General features: G+C 40.1%; 1 protein-coding gene and 3 non-coding genes across 4 annotated transcripts in view; 1 reads left to right on the top strand and 3 right to left on the bottom strand.

Annotated features, from left to right (window-relative positions):
• LOC132891405 (rap guanine nucleotide exchange factor 2-like) overlaps positions 1 to 14,801 on the top strand; it is a 57,502-nt gene that overhangs the window by 19,674 nt on the left and 23,027 nt on the right. Inside the window, exons 4-5 of the mRNA XM_060928914.1 lie at positions 12,351 to 12,614; positions 13,093 to 13,163. Coding sequence (XP_060784897.1) covers positions 12,351 to 12,614; positions 13,093 to 13,163 — 335 coding nt within the window. The remainder of the gene's footprint in view (positions 1 to 12,350; positions 12,615 to 13,092; positions 13,164 to 14,801) is intronic.
• trnat-cgu (transfer RNA threonine (anticodon CGU)) lies at positions 1,623 to 1,695 on the bottom strand. The gene has a single exon. It is a non-coding gene; the product is annotated as a tRNA-Thr (tRNA).
• On the bottom strand, positions 4,412 to 4,484 carry trnas-uga (transfer RNA serine (anticodon UGA)). Its single transcript has one exon. It is a non-coding gene; the product is annotated as a tRNA-Ser (tRNA).
• Positions 4,656 to 4,727, bottom strand: trnaq-uug (transfer RNA glutamine (anticodon UUG)). Its single transcript has one exon. It is a non-coding gene; the product is annotated as a tRNA-Gln (tRNA).

The raw sequence follows: 14,801 nt of genomic DNA, 5'->3' as shown, positions 1-14,801 counted from the left end.
AGGATAAATTCTATATATGTAACATTTATATCTGGGATTTATATATTTCTGTAAAGCTGCTTTGTGACAATGTCCATTGATAAAAGCATTTTACAGGTAAAATTTAATTTAATTGTATTTTATTGTCATTCTTCTTCCCAGCATCCATTTTTATCTGTGCAAAATGGGGCAAAGTGGTAGGGAGGAGTGAAAGAAAATAGATAGATAGATAGATAGATAGATAGATAGATAGATAGATAGATAGATAGATAGATAGATAGATAATAACTTTGGTGGGTTAAAGTCTTTCTCCTTTCTACACAAAATGGCATAGTCCATTATCTTACTGTGGGCCAAGTACTAGGATCCTGCACCCCCCCCCCCCCCCCCCCCGAGATATAGACTTCTGTCATTATATAAATAACACTTTACACAATTATACAGGCTCGATCTGTTCTTCAGTCATACATACATAGTACATTAATATTCACCGATCAGCCATAACATTAACACCACTGGCAGGTGAAGTGAATTACATTGATTATCTCGTTACAGTGGCACCTGTCAAGAAGTGGGAAATATTAGGCAACAAGTGAACAGTCAGTTCTCGAAGCATTATTGCCAACTTAGTGACTTTTTTAAATAAAAAAAAGTGACTAGCAACAAATCTTGTGAGTTTTTGGACAAATATTAGCTGTTTTCGGGAGACGATATCTTTGTCTCCAGAGGATTAAACGGTTTATTCACTCCAGGGCAGATGAGGCCGAATCATCCCTGACTGAAAGCGAAACATCCTTCTTGTGGTTGGTTTCCCAGGCAGACAGAGGCTGTGCACTGCGTGAGAGAAAACATAAGGAAAACACATTGTCTCTTCAAACTTTCTCTCTGAGTAATCGTTTTATATGGAAATATAGTAACTATCAATCACTGCACGGTTGTTTTCTTTAAAATTATGTGCATGCTGATTTTGTCAGATGACACTGAGGTTATAAAACAGGAATTTTCTCGGTGCAGAGCAGCAGCGTGAAAATGGCTTGGATGTGATTGCTGGTGAACATGTTGTTTTAATAGGCCACGTTTTAGTCACTGTTTCATACTCGTTCCATTGCCTGATAACCGAAACAGAAAAAAATGTAAATGAGAACAGCTTTATTGGGAATTAGGCTGTATTAAAATCATGTCTGTCGCCAGCTATAAGGTCACTGAGGTCTGGACCTCAGGAATTTTTTTTAGAACTAAAAAAAATAAATAAAAAAAGTTTAAACATAAAGACAACTGGATAAAAAGCAAACTTCTCTGATAAGGTGACTGCATGCTGTCCAAACACGTCTTCTCACCAGCCATCATCATGTGGTCCCCCTTCAACTCATTTTTTGTTGATTTTATCAACTGTGCATTGATGGAGACTTGAGTGCAAAGTGTTTTGCGGAAATTGCACACCAAAGACACCTTCAGGTCCTCAGTCTCATCCACAGTGATCTCACTGATCTTCAAACTGTTCAAATGGGGCCATTCTCACCAGCAGAAAGTGGTCTTCAGGTGATGAAAAATCATGAGCAGCACTTGCTCACCTTCTGGGGTCAGTGTTCTCAATATCCCCTCTTTTGTCTGGATCATCTTTCTCCATTCAAAATGTCCCTTACAGGCCCCAATGTGGATTGAACACACGACCTCTGGTTTACGAGACCAGCACTCTTACCACTGAGCTATGGAGCCCTGACTTTCACAGCAGCTAAAGATTGGGGCCACAGCAGAACCTTGAAGCCCCTGTGGCAATCCTCAAAACAGCCCACAGAAACTGCTGTAACGTCACTCACAACTTTAGTTCCTAGCTGCAGTTAGCTTCTGTTTACTATTTGCCTCGCAAAAAATGGACACGCATTTTAAATAATGCAGTGCGTCAATCGTAGAGTGGGCTGTGGGCTGTACATTCTGGCTACTTTCTCATCTGAGCTAACAAAAACACTGGACAGGCCAAGACCTCAAGAGACAAACCATAAGCACCATGAGTGACTTCACTGATCTTCAGGCTCTTCATGTGGGGCCATCCTCAGCAGCAGCCAGTGGTTTTCAGGTGATGAGAACTCCAACCCAAAAAAGCTGACCAGTGTTTTTGGTTCTTTAAAAAAAAAGCAATTTTCTCAACCTCATGCTTTTTCCATGCATATCTCACAGACTTCTTGTCCCAAGTTTCCTTGCGCTACATAGTCTAAATTTATAATTGTGTAACCAGGAACTTACAAATATGTGCAGCATGATAAGAATCCTTTAGAGTTTTAGCTGTAGTCTTTTTGTTGATATCAACTGGCTCACTGATAGAGAATTGAGCAGAACTGTTTTGAAGAAACAGTGAGAACTTATAAGCAAGGAATGATCCAGACAACACTTTTCCTCAGTCCCAATATTTCAGATCAGAACTCTCTATCTTCAGAAGGTAGGTCAAAGGCCCCAGTAAGAATTGAAATCACCACCCCTAGTTTACAAGGCCAGTGCTCTAACCACTGAGCTATGGAGCCATAAACAAGCACCTAGCTATCGTAGATTCAGCCCAAAGCAGAACCTTGAGGACCCTCTGCTGACAGTTTCACTAATTCTTTTCATGCCAGCAGCTAAATCAGTTTGCCTGACCACCACTTAATTCACCGGACATAAACTTGCAAGTAAGTTACGTGAATGAATACAACCTCTGCTCTATTCCAGGTTAAGCACTTGCAAAGAACGACTGAAAAATATCTAACTTCATGGATTGTTGGTTAATAAAATGGCAAGATCATGGTCACAAACTGCGACTGTATGGCAGGCCTTAGAGAGAACTTTTCTCACGTGCCATTGCTGTTGTGGGCTATTGAAGCTGGAGTGAAACAAAGGGATTCACTGACAGTTACAGATAAAAACTGTCAGTGAAAAACATCTCCTACTCCCAGTTCAGAGATATTTCCTTTCTGATGAAATGCCCAAGTCAAGTTAATAAGCCACAGTCAGAAGTTCAAGACAAAGTTCCAGGGAGACAGTAATACTTTTTGTTTTCCTCTGTTTGAACGATCGGAACAACCAAAAACAGGGCAAAAATGAACCATATTTCAGACCTATTAGTCAGTCCCCCCAGGATTTCACAGGCTTTTTTTGTGATTGTTGCGGGCTAAAACGTCTGATGTTGCGGGGGGTTTCCAAAAAATTGCGATGAAAGTTGCGGTGTTTTTTAGGTTTTTGTTGCGATTACATTGAGGGAGGAAGTGAAAGTTGCAAGAAATTGTTGCAATTTTCTCTTTTTGTGATTAAAATTGAGTGATATGTTAAATATTAAGTTATTACTGAAAAACTATTGATTAAAAAAACAAAGACACTGAGAAATGGTCCTATAAACAACTTTACCAATATAAAAGATTACCAGGACTACAAAAATGCAGAAAAATAGGCTTTACTTATCCAAATGCACCTGTTGGTTCAAAAGTTAAAGTGCAGAGAACCTCACAGCACAACATGAAGTTACCTTCAAATATAATATAAATGCCTCATCTTTCATGTAAGAAAAACAATTATTAATACTAGTACTGTGTGCAGGCAGTCTCTCCTGAAGACTAAATTAAACAATAATTATAAACTAATAAAATAAATGGCTCAGGCTTCATAGAAGAAAAAAAAACAATTTGAACAGAATCTCACAGTATGATGCTGAAACTGCCTAAACAATGGAAAATAAAATACCATTTTGGCAAAAATGTTGGCATCCATTAATTTCTTGTATTAAGTAAAAAATAATGTAAAGTGCACACAGTCCTTCACTGTAAACATAACACACTTTCAGTAACAGAATTTAAGCCTATATAAACACTGACTCGCACATGCTGCTTCTCTTGAACGGAAACACGGAAGTAAGGCAGAAGGTAGTTTGTCGACGTCACCTCAAGACGACGCCAAGAATTGGTCAAATTTGCGGGAAAGTTGCGGTGATTGGATATAATTGCAACACCGCCCTGAATTTGCAGGGATTGGTTGAATTTGTGTTGATGTTGCAAATGGCAACATCGTGAAATCCTGGAGGGTCTGATTCAGCATTGCTCACAGGAAAGACAGGGTCTGGTTGTCCCCCAGAAGAAATTATCACCTGCCACCACACAGAAGGGGTCTATTGCTTTCCCAAGTACTCATGAGCATCTGAGTTATTTCCGAATTCATTATAGGCTTCATTGGAGGTCTTTTTTTGGTTGATGTTATCAACTGTGCAAAGCGTTTTGCAGAAATTGCACACAAAAGACACCTTCAGGTCCTCAGTCATCTCACTGATCTTCAAACTGTCCATATCATTCTCCAGAGCAAAAAGTGGTCTTCAGGTGATGAGAAATCATGAGCAGCACTTGTTCACCTTCTGTCAGTGTTCTCAATATCCCCTCTTTTGCCTGGATCACCTTTCTACATTCAAAACATCCCTTACAGGCCCCAGTGAGGATTGAACTCACAACCTCTGGTTTTCAAGACCAGCGCTCTTACCACTGAGCTATGGAGCCCTGACTTTCACACCAGCTGGTTTATAAGGTCAGTGCTCTCACCATTGAGCTAATTTTCAGAAGACTAGCTCCTTGACGGAAACAAAGGGTTTAGGACATGACAGCTTGCTTGACCAAGCAGTTGAGACAGTCTGTGCATGTTAGTTCAGAACCCTCAAACAAAGGCTTCAGTGGTTCCACTGAGAATTGAACTCAGACCACTGGAGTCAAAGTCCAGAGTGCTAGCCATTACACTATGGAACCAAAACACAGCTAGAGCATTGTTTCACCATGAAATCACTGCCATATACTGCCACCGCCCTGGCAAAAAAAATAAACATGCCCTTGGTCAGAGGCTTAGACAAACACAAACTACACTCCTCAATGCTGAAAGAAAGCAAAAGTAACATGAACCTGCTTTCCTCCACACATCTCATGCAACCATCCCAAACTTGGAGCAGGATCCTGCAGACATGAAACAGCCAAACCTTTGAAGGATATAATGAAATTCCAGCAACACATGACGATTTAAGGTAAAACCTTAAATCAATCTGTAGGAAAAAAAAAATTAAAGGGCCCCTGGACTGCTGGCTACATGGTTAATCATTCATTGTTGTTTGTATTAATTTCTAGTTTTGTAGTTTTTCAATGTCAACAGGCAATTTATATTGTAACCACATGAAAATCCAGGTCAAAGGTCGCATGTCATTCCGCAAAATAAAACTTTATATTTTCCATCTAAAAATATAAAATATCTACTGATGTTGTAATATGTGGTAGATATTTACAACCAACTGAAAAGTAAATAAATAAATAAAATTTAATCTGAATGGAATAGAAAAATATGATTTTTTCAAGCCTGTAATGTTGTATATGCTAGGAATTTAATTCTGATCTAATTCTACTGTATTTATTGCAGTAGGATTCCAAATATTCTCTAAGCATTCCATTCCAAACAATTTTTCAAGCGCTTATTTTTGCAAAGGCATGCCAGCTGAAGCCTCTCAGGCTCCGATCTGAAAATATTGGGACCTGAGAGAAGTGGTGCATGTATTGTTGCTTGTGAGTTCTCACTGCTGCTGAGGAAGGTGCAGTTTCTTCAAAACATCTTGCACTCAAATCTCTCTCTTTGAGCCTTTGATACCATCAACAACACCGGATGAACAGGCAGACAGCCGGACGGATGGACAGAACCCGTTTCTATATCCCCCGCTAAACTTCGTTTGTTGCATCCCATTAATACACTTTACAATAGATTATTAGATTCTAATAGAATAGATGAGCCAAAATAATTGGGGATCTTTTTAATGGGCCTTGATTCGTTACAAGTATGAATAGACGGGCCTCAAAGCAGAAAAGGCTGAGAACCCCTGGCATACATCACATCAGGGGAGTGAAACTCAAGCACTGGAGAGCTTCAACCCTACAGGGATTTTTACAAACACACATTTCACCTGCAATTCCTAATTCCAAACAGGATTTGAGTTTAGGGTTTGTAAAATGGCACAATAGATTGTTTAACCAAAAACAAAAGTGTTTTTACGGGCAACTTTTGACAGTCAGTGCATATTTCAAAACATTGTTTAAGATCCTCTAGGGCAAGACTTGAGTGTCTCATGACGAAAACAAGTAGCAGAAATATTGTGAATATTTTCTCTTTGCATGTGCAAAAGTTCTGAAGATTCCTGACACAAGAAGGACGCTGTATAAAATACCGAAGCGTACTGATGCCACACCAGAAAAAAAAAAAATCAGTATCACATTATACTGTGAAAAATGTATTGTTATAACAATATATTTTTCATGCTATAATAATATATTTTCACGTTACTGCATGAAACAATTTACGTTATGATGTGATAATTTATATTGTTAAAACGTGTAACTTTTCACATTATAATACGATAACTTTAAACTCATTTCTGAACCAAGGGTTTGATTGAGGTGTGTGGAGAATAAACTGGGTAATATGGCTCATTAACATGATTTAATCAAGTTCTATTTCATGCGTGGGTTGAACTGTGGTAAAGTTAGAAATATATTCACAGATTCAAACTTCCCGGACCAATAACTATGAAAGATGTAACCAGGAAACTGTTTCATAACTATACAGTAATGCTATAAAGTGAAAGCGCTGGTTCCCTGCTGTCCACCAGGCACCCAGCAGAGTCACACCATAATAATGTCATGGTGTTGTTTCTGGCGCATGGTATGCAGTGTCAAATAAAGGAATAAATACATATTCATAACTGTGATGTGTCTCTCTTTTTTGGTGTCAATGTGACAAGAAAATGCAGCAATTTATTGACATGAAATCCACTGCACTGCACAATTTGATGGTTCATATGCGATAACATTATTATTCTAGTCAGGCTGATTTTGTGTGCTTGTAAATATTTTGCTCATACACTCATCAGGAGCGCCACTTTTAGGCAGTGCCTAAATATCTATATTATTCTATTTGGGAACACGATGATTTCTGCTTGCACCTGTGCAATCACAGTTTCATTTTTGTGTGACATAAATATGCTATATTAACCTTACTGAAGGGCGGCACGGTGGTGTAGTGGTTAGCGCTGTCGCCTCACAGCAAGAAAGTCCTGGGTTCGAGCCCCGGGTCCGGCGAGGGCCTTTCTGTGTGGAGTTTGCATGTTCTCCCCGTGTCCGCGTGGGTTTCCTCCGGGTGCTCCGGTTTCCCCCACAGTCCAAAGACATGCAGGTTAGGTTAACTGGTGACTCTAAATTGAGCGTAGGTGTGAATGTGAGTGTGAATGGTTGTCTGTGTCTATGTGTCAGCCCTGTGATGACCTGGCGACTTGTCCAGGGTGAACCCCGCCTTTCACCCGTAGTCAGCTGGGATAGGATCCAGCTCGCCTGCGACCCTGTAGAACAGGATAAAGCGGCTACAGATGATGAGATAAATCTTTTCGGTGTTGCACTTTGTACACAGTCCCTGAGCACTCATCTCACAGCCAGCTAATTTACTGCAAACAGCAAACATTCTAGCAAACCTGCAGAAAAAAATAGAATTAGGGATCAATTGTTTACTGTAAGTTTTCCACAAAGTTAGCCACAAGTGCGCCAGAGGTTTGGCACAAAATTAATTTGCATGTGAAAATACGACCTTGGCACAGATTTGCGGCAACAATGCCAAAGGTGAACCTCAACTGTCTACCAGAAACCTGATTTTTTTAAAATCCTGATGTAATTATTGAATAATAATTGATTTTAAAATTAAATTATTTGCACTACATAGTTGTGACTATTATCTGTTTCTGCTTCCAGTTTGCATTTGCTTACAATGTGCTAAAATCAGGTTCCATATGTGAGGCTGAATGTAAAGCCAGGATTATTCAGTAAGAATCATCAATCAGTCAATAACATTGGTGACACTGTCATGTGATGCTGTGGGGCGGAGCTTCAGGAACCTTTATGATCTGAATATATCAGAGCACAGAAAGAATATTGTCATTCAGCTGAGACCATTCGTCATGTTCACTGTTATATTCATGTGTCTGTGGCTCTCACTCGGTGAGTTAACATTTTTCTGTGACTTCAGAAATATTAAGTGTTGAATTAGTGATTAATTAGTCTGTGTGGTGTTAAAAACAGCAGAATGTGGGTCTGACTTGTGTAGTTCTGGCTTGATTATGTAAAGGTTAAAAACATTATATTCTGCTTTCTATGACCGGCGACTCCATGGCAGATTCAATAGAGTCACTTTTCACCCATGAAGTTGTTCATGAAGGTGGTGATGTCACTCTGTCCTGCAAATACGAAACAAGCTATACAGGAGCCACCCTGCACTGGTACAGACAAAATCCAAAATCTAAACCCGAGTTCCTTCTTTATGTTCTTCAAAGTGGAGGTCGAAGTCCCAACATTCCCCCAAGAATGTCTGCTAAAGTTGAAGGAAATAACCGAGTGGATCTGCTCATCTCCTCTGCTGCTGTATCCGACTCTGCACTATACTACTGCGCTCTGCGGCCCACAGTGACAGGAAATCCAACTGCACTGTACAAAAACTTTCACACAGTTTTGTTATACTGTAGGCAGTTCTGCTGATGATTTTGAGAAATGTTTAGCAGGAATCTCTCTTTCTCTCTGAAGATTTATAAAGGGATTATATTGATGCCGCATGTTGTATAATAGTATCATAAAACAGTAAAACAGTTTTATTATACTGAAGACAAATGAAGTCATAAGTTCCATAATTTGCATGCTCTTCGAACCTAATTTAATGAATTATCTTTTAAACCTTTTCCACATGTTAAGAATAACTAGTAAGAAGCAGTTAAGAAACAAAGCAAAAAGAAAAAAAGGAGAAATAACATGAGATCATGGGATGATCAGTAAATCAACACAGATTTGCCTAATTCAAAATAAAATATCCATACAGAGAATAATTATGGAAAAACACACCAGTTTCCCACAGTTTTTCTCCCAGCTCTTTTTGGAGCCGTATGGAGTAAGTCACCTGTTGGAGAAGGTGTAGTTGTTGAACAATATTGACAAGGAAGCCAACAGTAGGGCAATTTTTCTCAAGCCAGTATTATGTAATGGCTTTTTTACTTGCGGCCAACACTGTCTTTTGGAGGAAAGTGTCATCTTTATCCATCAGCAATATGTCCAAGATAGAGGAATATGAAAGTTGTACTGATATTAAAACCCCAATTTTTTTAAAATGGTTGTTGCCATTTCCTTCCAGAAAGTCTGAATATAGGAACAAGACCAGAAAACATGAGCATTCAACCTTTTTTTCCTGATTCAGTTTTTACTTTTCACAACTGTCCTACAATGTACACATTTTTGTCAAGAATAATATACCATCAATAGTCGTAAAGAAAAAAAAATACAGCTTACACAGAAACACAGTGGTTAGAAAAATAGGGGAAACATGTGGAATTCCACTAATTATTCACAAGTATAAACAAACACAGTGGCCCCCATTTACCAATCTAGCACAGAAACCAGATCTAAGTGTAGAAATCAGAATATAACAGTGTTCATGTGTGATTTGTGAAACATTCCTGTCCTGCCAATCATGGCATAAGAATGATAAACGTGGTGTCTGAAAACCATCATCATTTAAATATCACACCCCTAAATATTCTCGGTTTAGAGGCTGTGCCCAAGACTTGGATTTATGGAGAGGCATGATACTTTCAAGAAGAAACATTTCTACACCCTCCAAATAGAAGCGCAAATGTCCATTTGAACAAATTATTTCTATTTGGCAGCCAGAAAAGTAGCATCATAGAAAGTCAGAAAAATGCAGTATTGAAATCACTGCTGTGGTCAACAGCATTGCCATCAACAGTTGAAATCCAGCTGTTTCATTATTTAAATTATATATCCATGAGATGTATAGCCTATGTTCTGCCCATAATAATCAGGATATAATACAGTGGTGCTTGAAAGTTTGTGAACCCTTTAGAATTTTCTATATTTCTGCATAAATATGACCAAAAACATCATCAGATTTTCACACAAGTCCTAAAAGTAGATAAAGAGAACCCAGTTAAACAAATGAGACAAAAATATTATACTTGGCCATTTATTTATTGAGGAAAATGATCCAATATTACATATCTGTGAGTGGCAAAAGTATGTGAACCTTTGCTTTCAGTATCTGGTGTGACCCCCTTGTGCAGCAATAACTGCAACTAAACGTTTGCGGTAACTGTTGATCAGTCCTGCACACCGGCTTGGAGGAATTTTAGCCCGTTCCTCCGTACAGAACAGCTTCAACTCTGGGATGTTGGTGGGTTTCCTCACATGAACTGCTCACTTCAGGTCCTTCCACAACATTTCCATTGGATTAAGGTCAGGACTTTGACTTGGCCATTCCAAAACATTCACTTTATTCTTCTCTAAACATTCTTTGGTAGAACGACTTGTGTGCTTAGGGTCGTTGTCTTGCTGCATGACCCACCTTCTCTTGAGATTCAGTTCATGGATAGATGTCCTGATATTTTCCTTTAGAATTCGCTGGTATAATTCAGAATTCATTGTTCCATCAATGATGGCAAGCCGTCCTGGCCCAGATGCATCAAAACAGGCCCAAACCATGATACTACCACCACCATGTTTCACAGATGGGATAAGGTTCTTATGCTGGAATGCAGTGTTTTCCTTTCTCCAAACATAACGCTTCTCATTTAAACCAATAAGTTCTATTTTGGTCTCATCCGTCTACAAAACATTTTTCCAATAGCCTTCTGGCTTGTCCACATGATCTTTAGTAAACTGCAGATGAGCAAAAATGTTCTTTTTGGAGAGCAGTGGCTTTCTCCTTGCAACCCTGCCATACACACCATTATTGTTCAGTGTTCTCCTGATGGTGGACTCATGAACATTAACATTAGCCAATGTGAGAGAGGCCTTTCATTGCTTAGAAGTTACCCTGGGGTCCTTTGTGTCCTTGCCGACTGTTACATGCCTTGCTCTTGGAGTGATCTTTGTTGGTCGCCCACTCCTGGGGAGGGTAACAATGGTCTTGAATTTCCTCCATTTGTACACAATCTGTCTGACTGTGGATTGGTGGAGTCCAAACTCTTTAGAGATGGTTTTGTAACCTTTTCCAGCCTGATGAACATCAACAACGCTTTTTCTGAGGTCCTCAGAAATCTCCTTTGTTCGTGCCATGATACACTTCCACAAACATGTGTTGTGAAGATCAGACTTTGATAGATCCCTGTTCTTTAAATAAAACAGGGTGCCCACTCACACCTGATTGTCATCCCATTGATTGAAAACACCTGACTCTAATTTCACCTTCAAATTAACTGCTAATCCTAGAGGTTCACATACTTTTGCCACTCACAGATATGTAATATTGGATCATTTTCCTCAATAAATAAATGACCAAGTATAATATTTTTGTCTCATTTGTTTAACTGGGTTCTCTTTATCTACTTTTAGGACTTGTGTGAAAATCTGATGATGTTTAAGGTCATATTTGTGCAGAAATATAGAAAATTCTAAAGGGCTCACAAACTTTCAAGCACCACTGTAAATCAGGAGATTCAATACGATAAGTTTTGGAGCCGTCTTGTTTATTATGGAATTAAATTTTAGTCGGTCTTGTGCGCTTTGAATAGAATGGGTGGCGCATACAGCTTTCTATGGCCCAGAAGCCATGCCTCCTTCTGTCGGACTGACGAGCACACAGGCCGTGCCTCCTTTAATAAGACTGGCAAAGAGGACAAGCCCATTTTATTGGGACTGACAAGCGAAATGGCGACGCCTCCTTTTACATGAAAGACAAGTACAGAGGCCACGCCTCATTCACTGTGACTGACTGAGACAGGTGCAGATGCTACACCTGCTTCAGTAAGTCTGATGGACAGAAGCCACACCTCCTTCACTGAGTCCAATAAACATGGGCCACGCCTCTTTCACCTTAGTCTGATAGTCAGAGGCCACACCTCTGAAGGTGGTGACTGAAGACACAAGAAAGTGTATGGAGGGCAAAAAAAGGGACCCTATGTCAGGATTGATGCCCTATTCCCTATTTGCTACAAATGGCAATGCATTGTGGGATTGCATGAGCACCTGTTCACCACTGCAAAAATGCAAAACGTCCACAATAGTGCAGTGTTGGTGTGGTGAAGAGGGTGCTGTTTTAGACACAAGTGTTAAAGCAAATTGATTTCATAAATGTCCTAAATATTAAAGCAGTAGTAATAGCAAGAAGAGATTTCTTGATTCTGTTGTTACTGAATTCCAATAATTAGCTTGAAAAAGGCAGGTCTTTAGAATGATTCCTCTAACGGGGGGGACCCTTTGCTCTTCTCTTCCTCCCCTCCCCCCCGAGTGGCTGAGATGCAAAATGATATGTTAAAGATGCAAGGAATTTGACTTTCTGCATGTCTGTGTCGATAGCAGTGTGGACTAAATGCCCCAACACAGTGATCCTCACTCCTGTGTATGTGTTTAGGTTAATGAGCCAGGGCAGTGCCAATGCAGCTGTACAGACGGATGGGCATAAGAAGCATGCAAAGAGGTATTCCTTCTGCAATGCCAAGGTATACAAGGATGCCCAGATGGAACACAAGGTCAAAACCTACCTGTCTCATCTCACACTGGAGCCCGATGAATTGAGCCTGCAGATACTGTCTGTCCAACACGAACCCCCCAGAAGTGCAGGTATGCCTCTGTTTGTATATTAAACCCATGACAGCTTGACCACCACACCGTGTTGATGCACTATACAGTCACATGAACATCTGCATCAGCTTGTAGGGCCAGTCTAGCTAACCTCGTGTTCCTCTAACAATGCCCAAAAGCTCAGGGGACAGGAAGAGGCCGGACACATCACCTATAGTGGCGTGAGCCGCGAAGCACCCACACCAGTAATATAGTAATATTGCCGCTAGTGTGTGATCACTGGATTGAAAGAAAGCTTATTAAATAATAATTAATTAATTAATAATAGCAACATAATCCACTGTCAAGAGCATAGACATTGCTTTGCTGAAGAAAATAATGATAAATGGCATTAGGCTTAAATATGTATGGTGGCACATACAGCGATGCTAATTTAGCCATAACATGCAAACAAGCTATTCTCAAATGTGGCTAATGAGTTGTTTATTGAATATGTTTTCTTTTATCTTTTCACTAGCAGATGAAGAGTGCAAGCCACTGAGGGACACGTGCAGAAAACTGAGGAGGAAGTTCTTCCCTTTCCTGCGAGTTCGAAATATGTTTGAGGGTTGGAGAAGACCAAGATCAGAGAGAACCAGCCAGCCTGAGAACAAGCCAGCCTGAGAGTCAATTTACTGTTTAGTCAATTTACTGTTTGTTTATTGTTTATTATACATCCCTTATTATACAAATATTGTACATAGTTTCCCATGGAATAAAAACATGCATTCTATTCCCTTCTAGCAGATTTCATTCATTTGGTTTGTTAGCATGCAATATTGTTAGCATATCGCTTATGTATTTCGTCACTCTACCCAATCGAGAATAAGCGTTGAATACGGTTTACAATACTGCATGGTTGTCAAGACAACATGACGTCACACATCGGAGCTGATGGGAATAATCCATGAGAAACTTTTATGCTGCGAATGCACAAAAGCATTTCTTTGTTTGCTGGGAAAGAGAAAGACACGTTGAACACATGAAAGCCCACCAAAACTTCATTAAATATTCTTCACACATATTTACAAGAGAAAAACGTACCAACAAACATCGAAAACCTGGAAAAGAGAGTGTGTGTATGTCAGTGGTGAACCGTTACTATTAGAGCTGGGACTTCAGCTCAGCCAAAACTTAGCCAAACACCAAAAAAGCAACAGGACAAAGGATTTTGTAAGGGATTAGCGGCAGGCTACCAGGTCGCTCTGTTGTGTGTTGTTGTCAATGTTGATTTTAAAAGTAACTAAGTAAATTACAGGGGCGGCACGGAGGTGTCGTGGTTAGTACGGTCGCCTCACAGCAAGAAGGTTCTGGGTTTGACCCCAGCGGCCGGCGAGGGCCTTTCTGTGCGGAGTTTGCATGTTGTCCGCGTGGGTTTCCTCCGGGTGCTCCGGTTTCCCCCACAGTCCAAAGACATGCAGGTTAGGTTAACTGGTGACTCTAAATTGAGCGTAGGTGTGAATGTGAGTGTGAATGGTTGTCTGTGTCTATGTGTCAGCCCTGTGATGACCTGGCGACTTGTCCAGGGTGAACCCCGCCTTTCGCCCGTAGTCAGCTGGGATAGGCTCCAGCCCGCCTGCGACCCTGTAGAACAGGATAAAGCGGCTACAGATAATGAGATGTGATGAGATGAGTCTTAAAAAGAGTGCCTCTTCCTCAAGTACTTTTCCTCCAACCCCAAGCACTACCAAAACATCTTCTGAACCAAAAGTTGATCAACTTATTTTATTAATTTTTACTAATTGTTACTACTTTTTATTACTTCTGAATATGCTCAAGTATGATCTCAGGACTTATTTCCTATTCCTTGGCAATGTTTAAGTACATCTAGTTATGCCAGGAAAGCTGACACAGAGAGAGAGAGAGAGAGAGAGAGAGGGTGTGGACAGACACTCATTGAACACAGAGGTGGATAAAGTACCCAACTTCATGACTTAAGTCGAAGTACAGATACCGCTGGTCAAATGTTACTCCGATACAAGTCATACAGTCAAATTTTTACTCAAGTTAAAGTACTGGAGTTTACCCTTCCACATTTCTCTCTCTTACACCATATCTGCCCATCACGTTCTCATCTCCTCTGTTTCCCTTGCCAACATGTCCGTTGAAATGTGCTCCTATCAGCACGCGCTCCTCCCTCGGTATACTTTCTACCACTTCATCCATCTTTTCCCAGAAAAACTCTTT

The sequence above is a fragment of the Neoarius graeffei genome, chromosome 9 (assembly GCF_027579695.1).
Source record: "Neoarius graeffei isolate fNeoGra1 chromosome 9, fNeoGra1.pri, whole genome shotgun sequence".
Classification (NCBI taxonomy): domain Eukaryota; kingdom Metazoa; phylum Chordata; class Actinopteri; order Siluriformes; family Ariidae; genus Neoarius; species Neoarius graeffei.
This window is presented reverse-complemented; position numbering and strand designations above follow the sequence as displayed.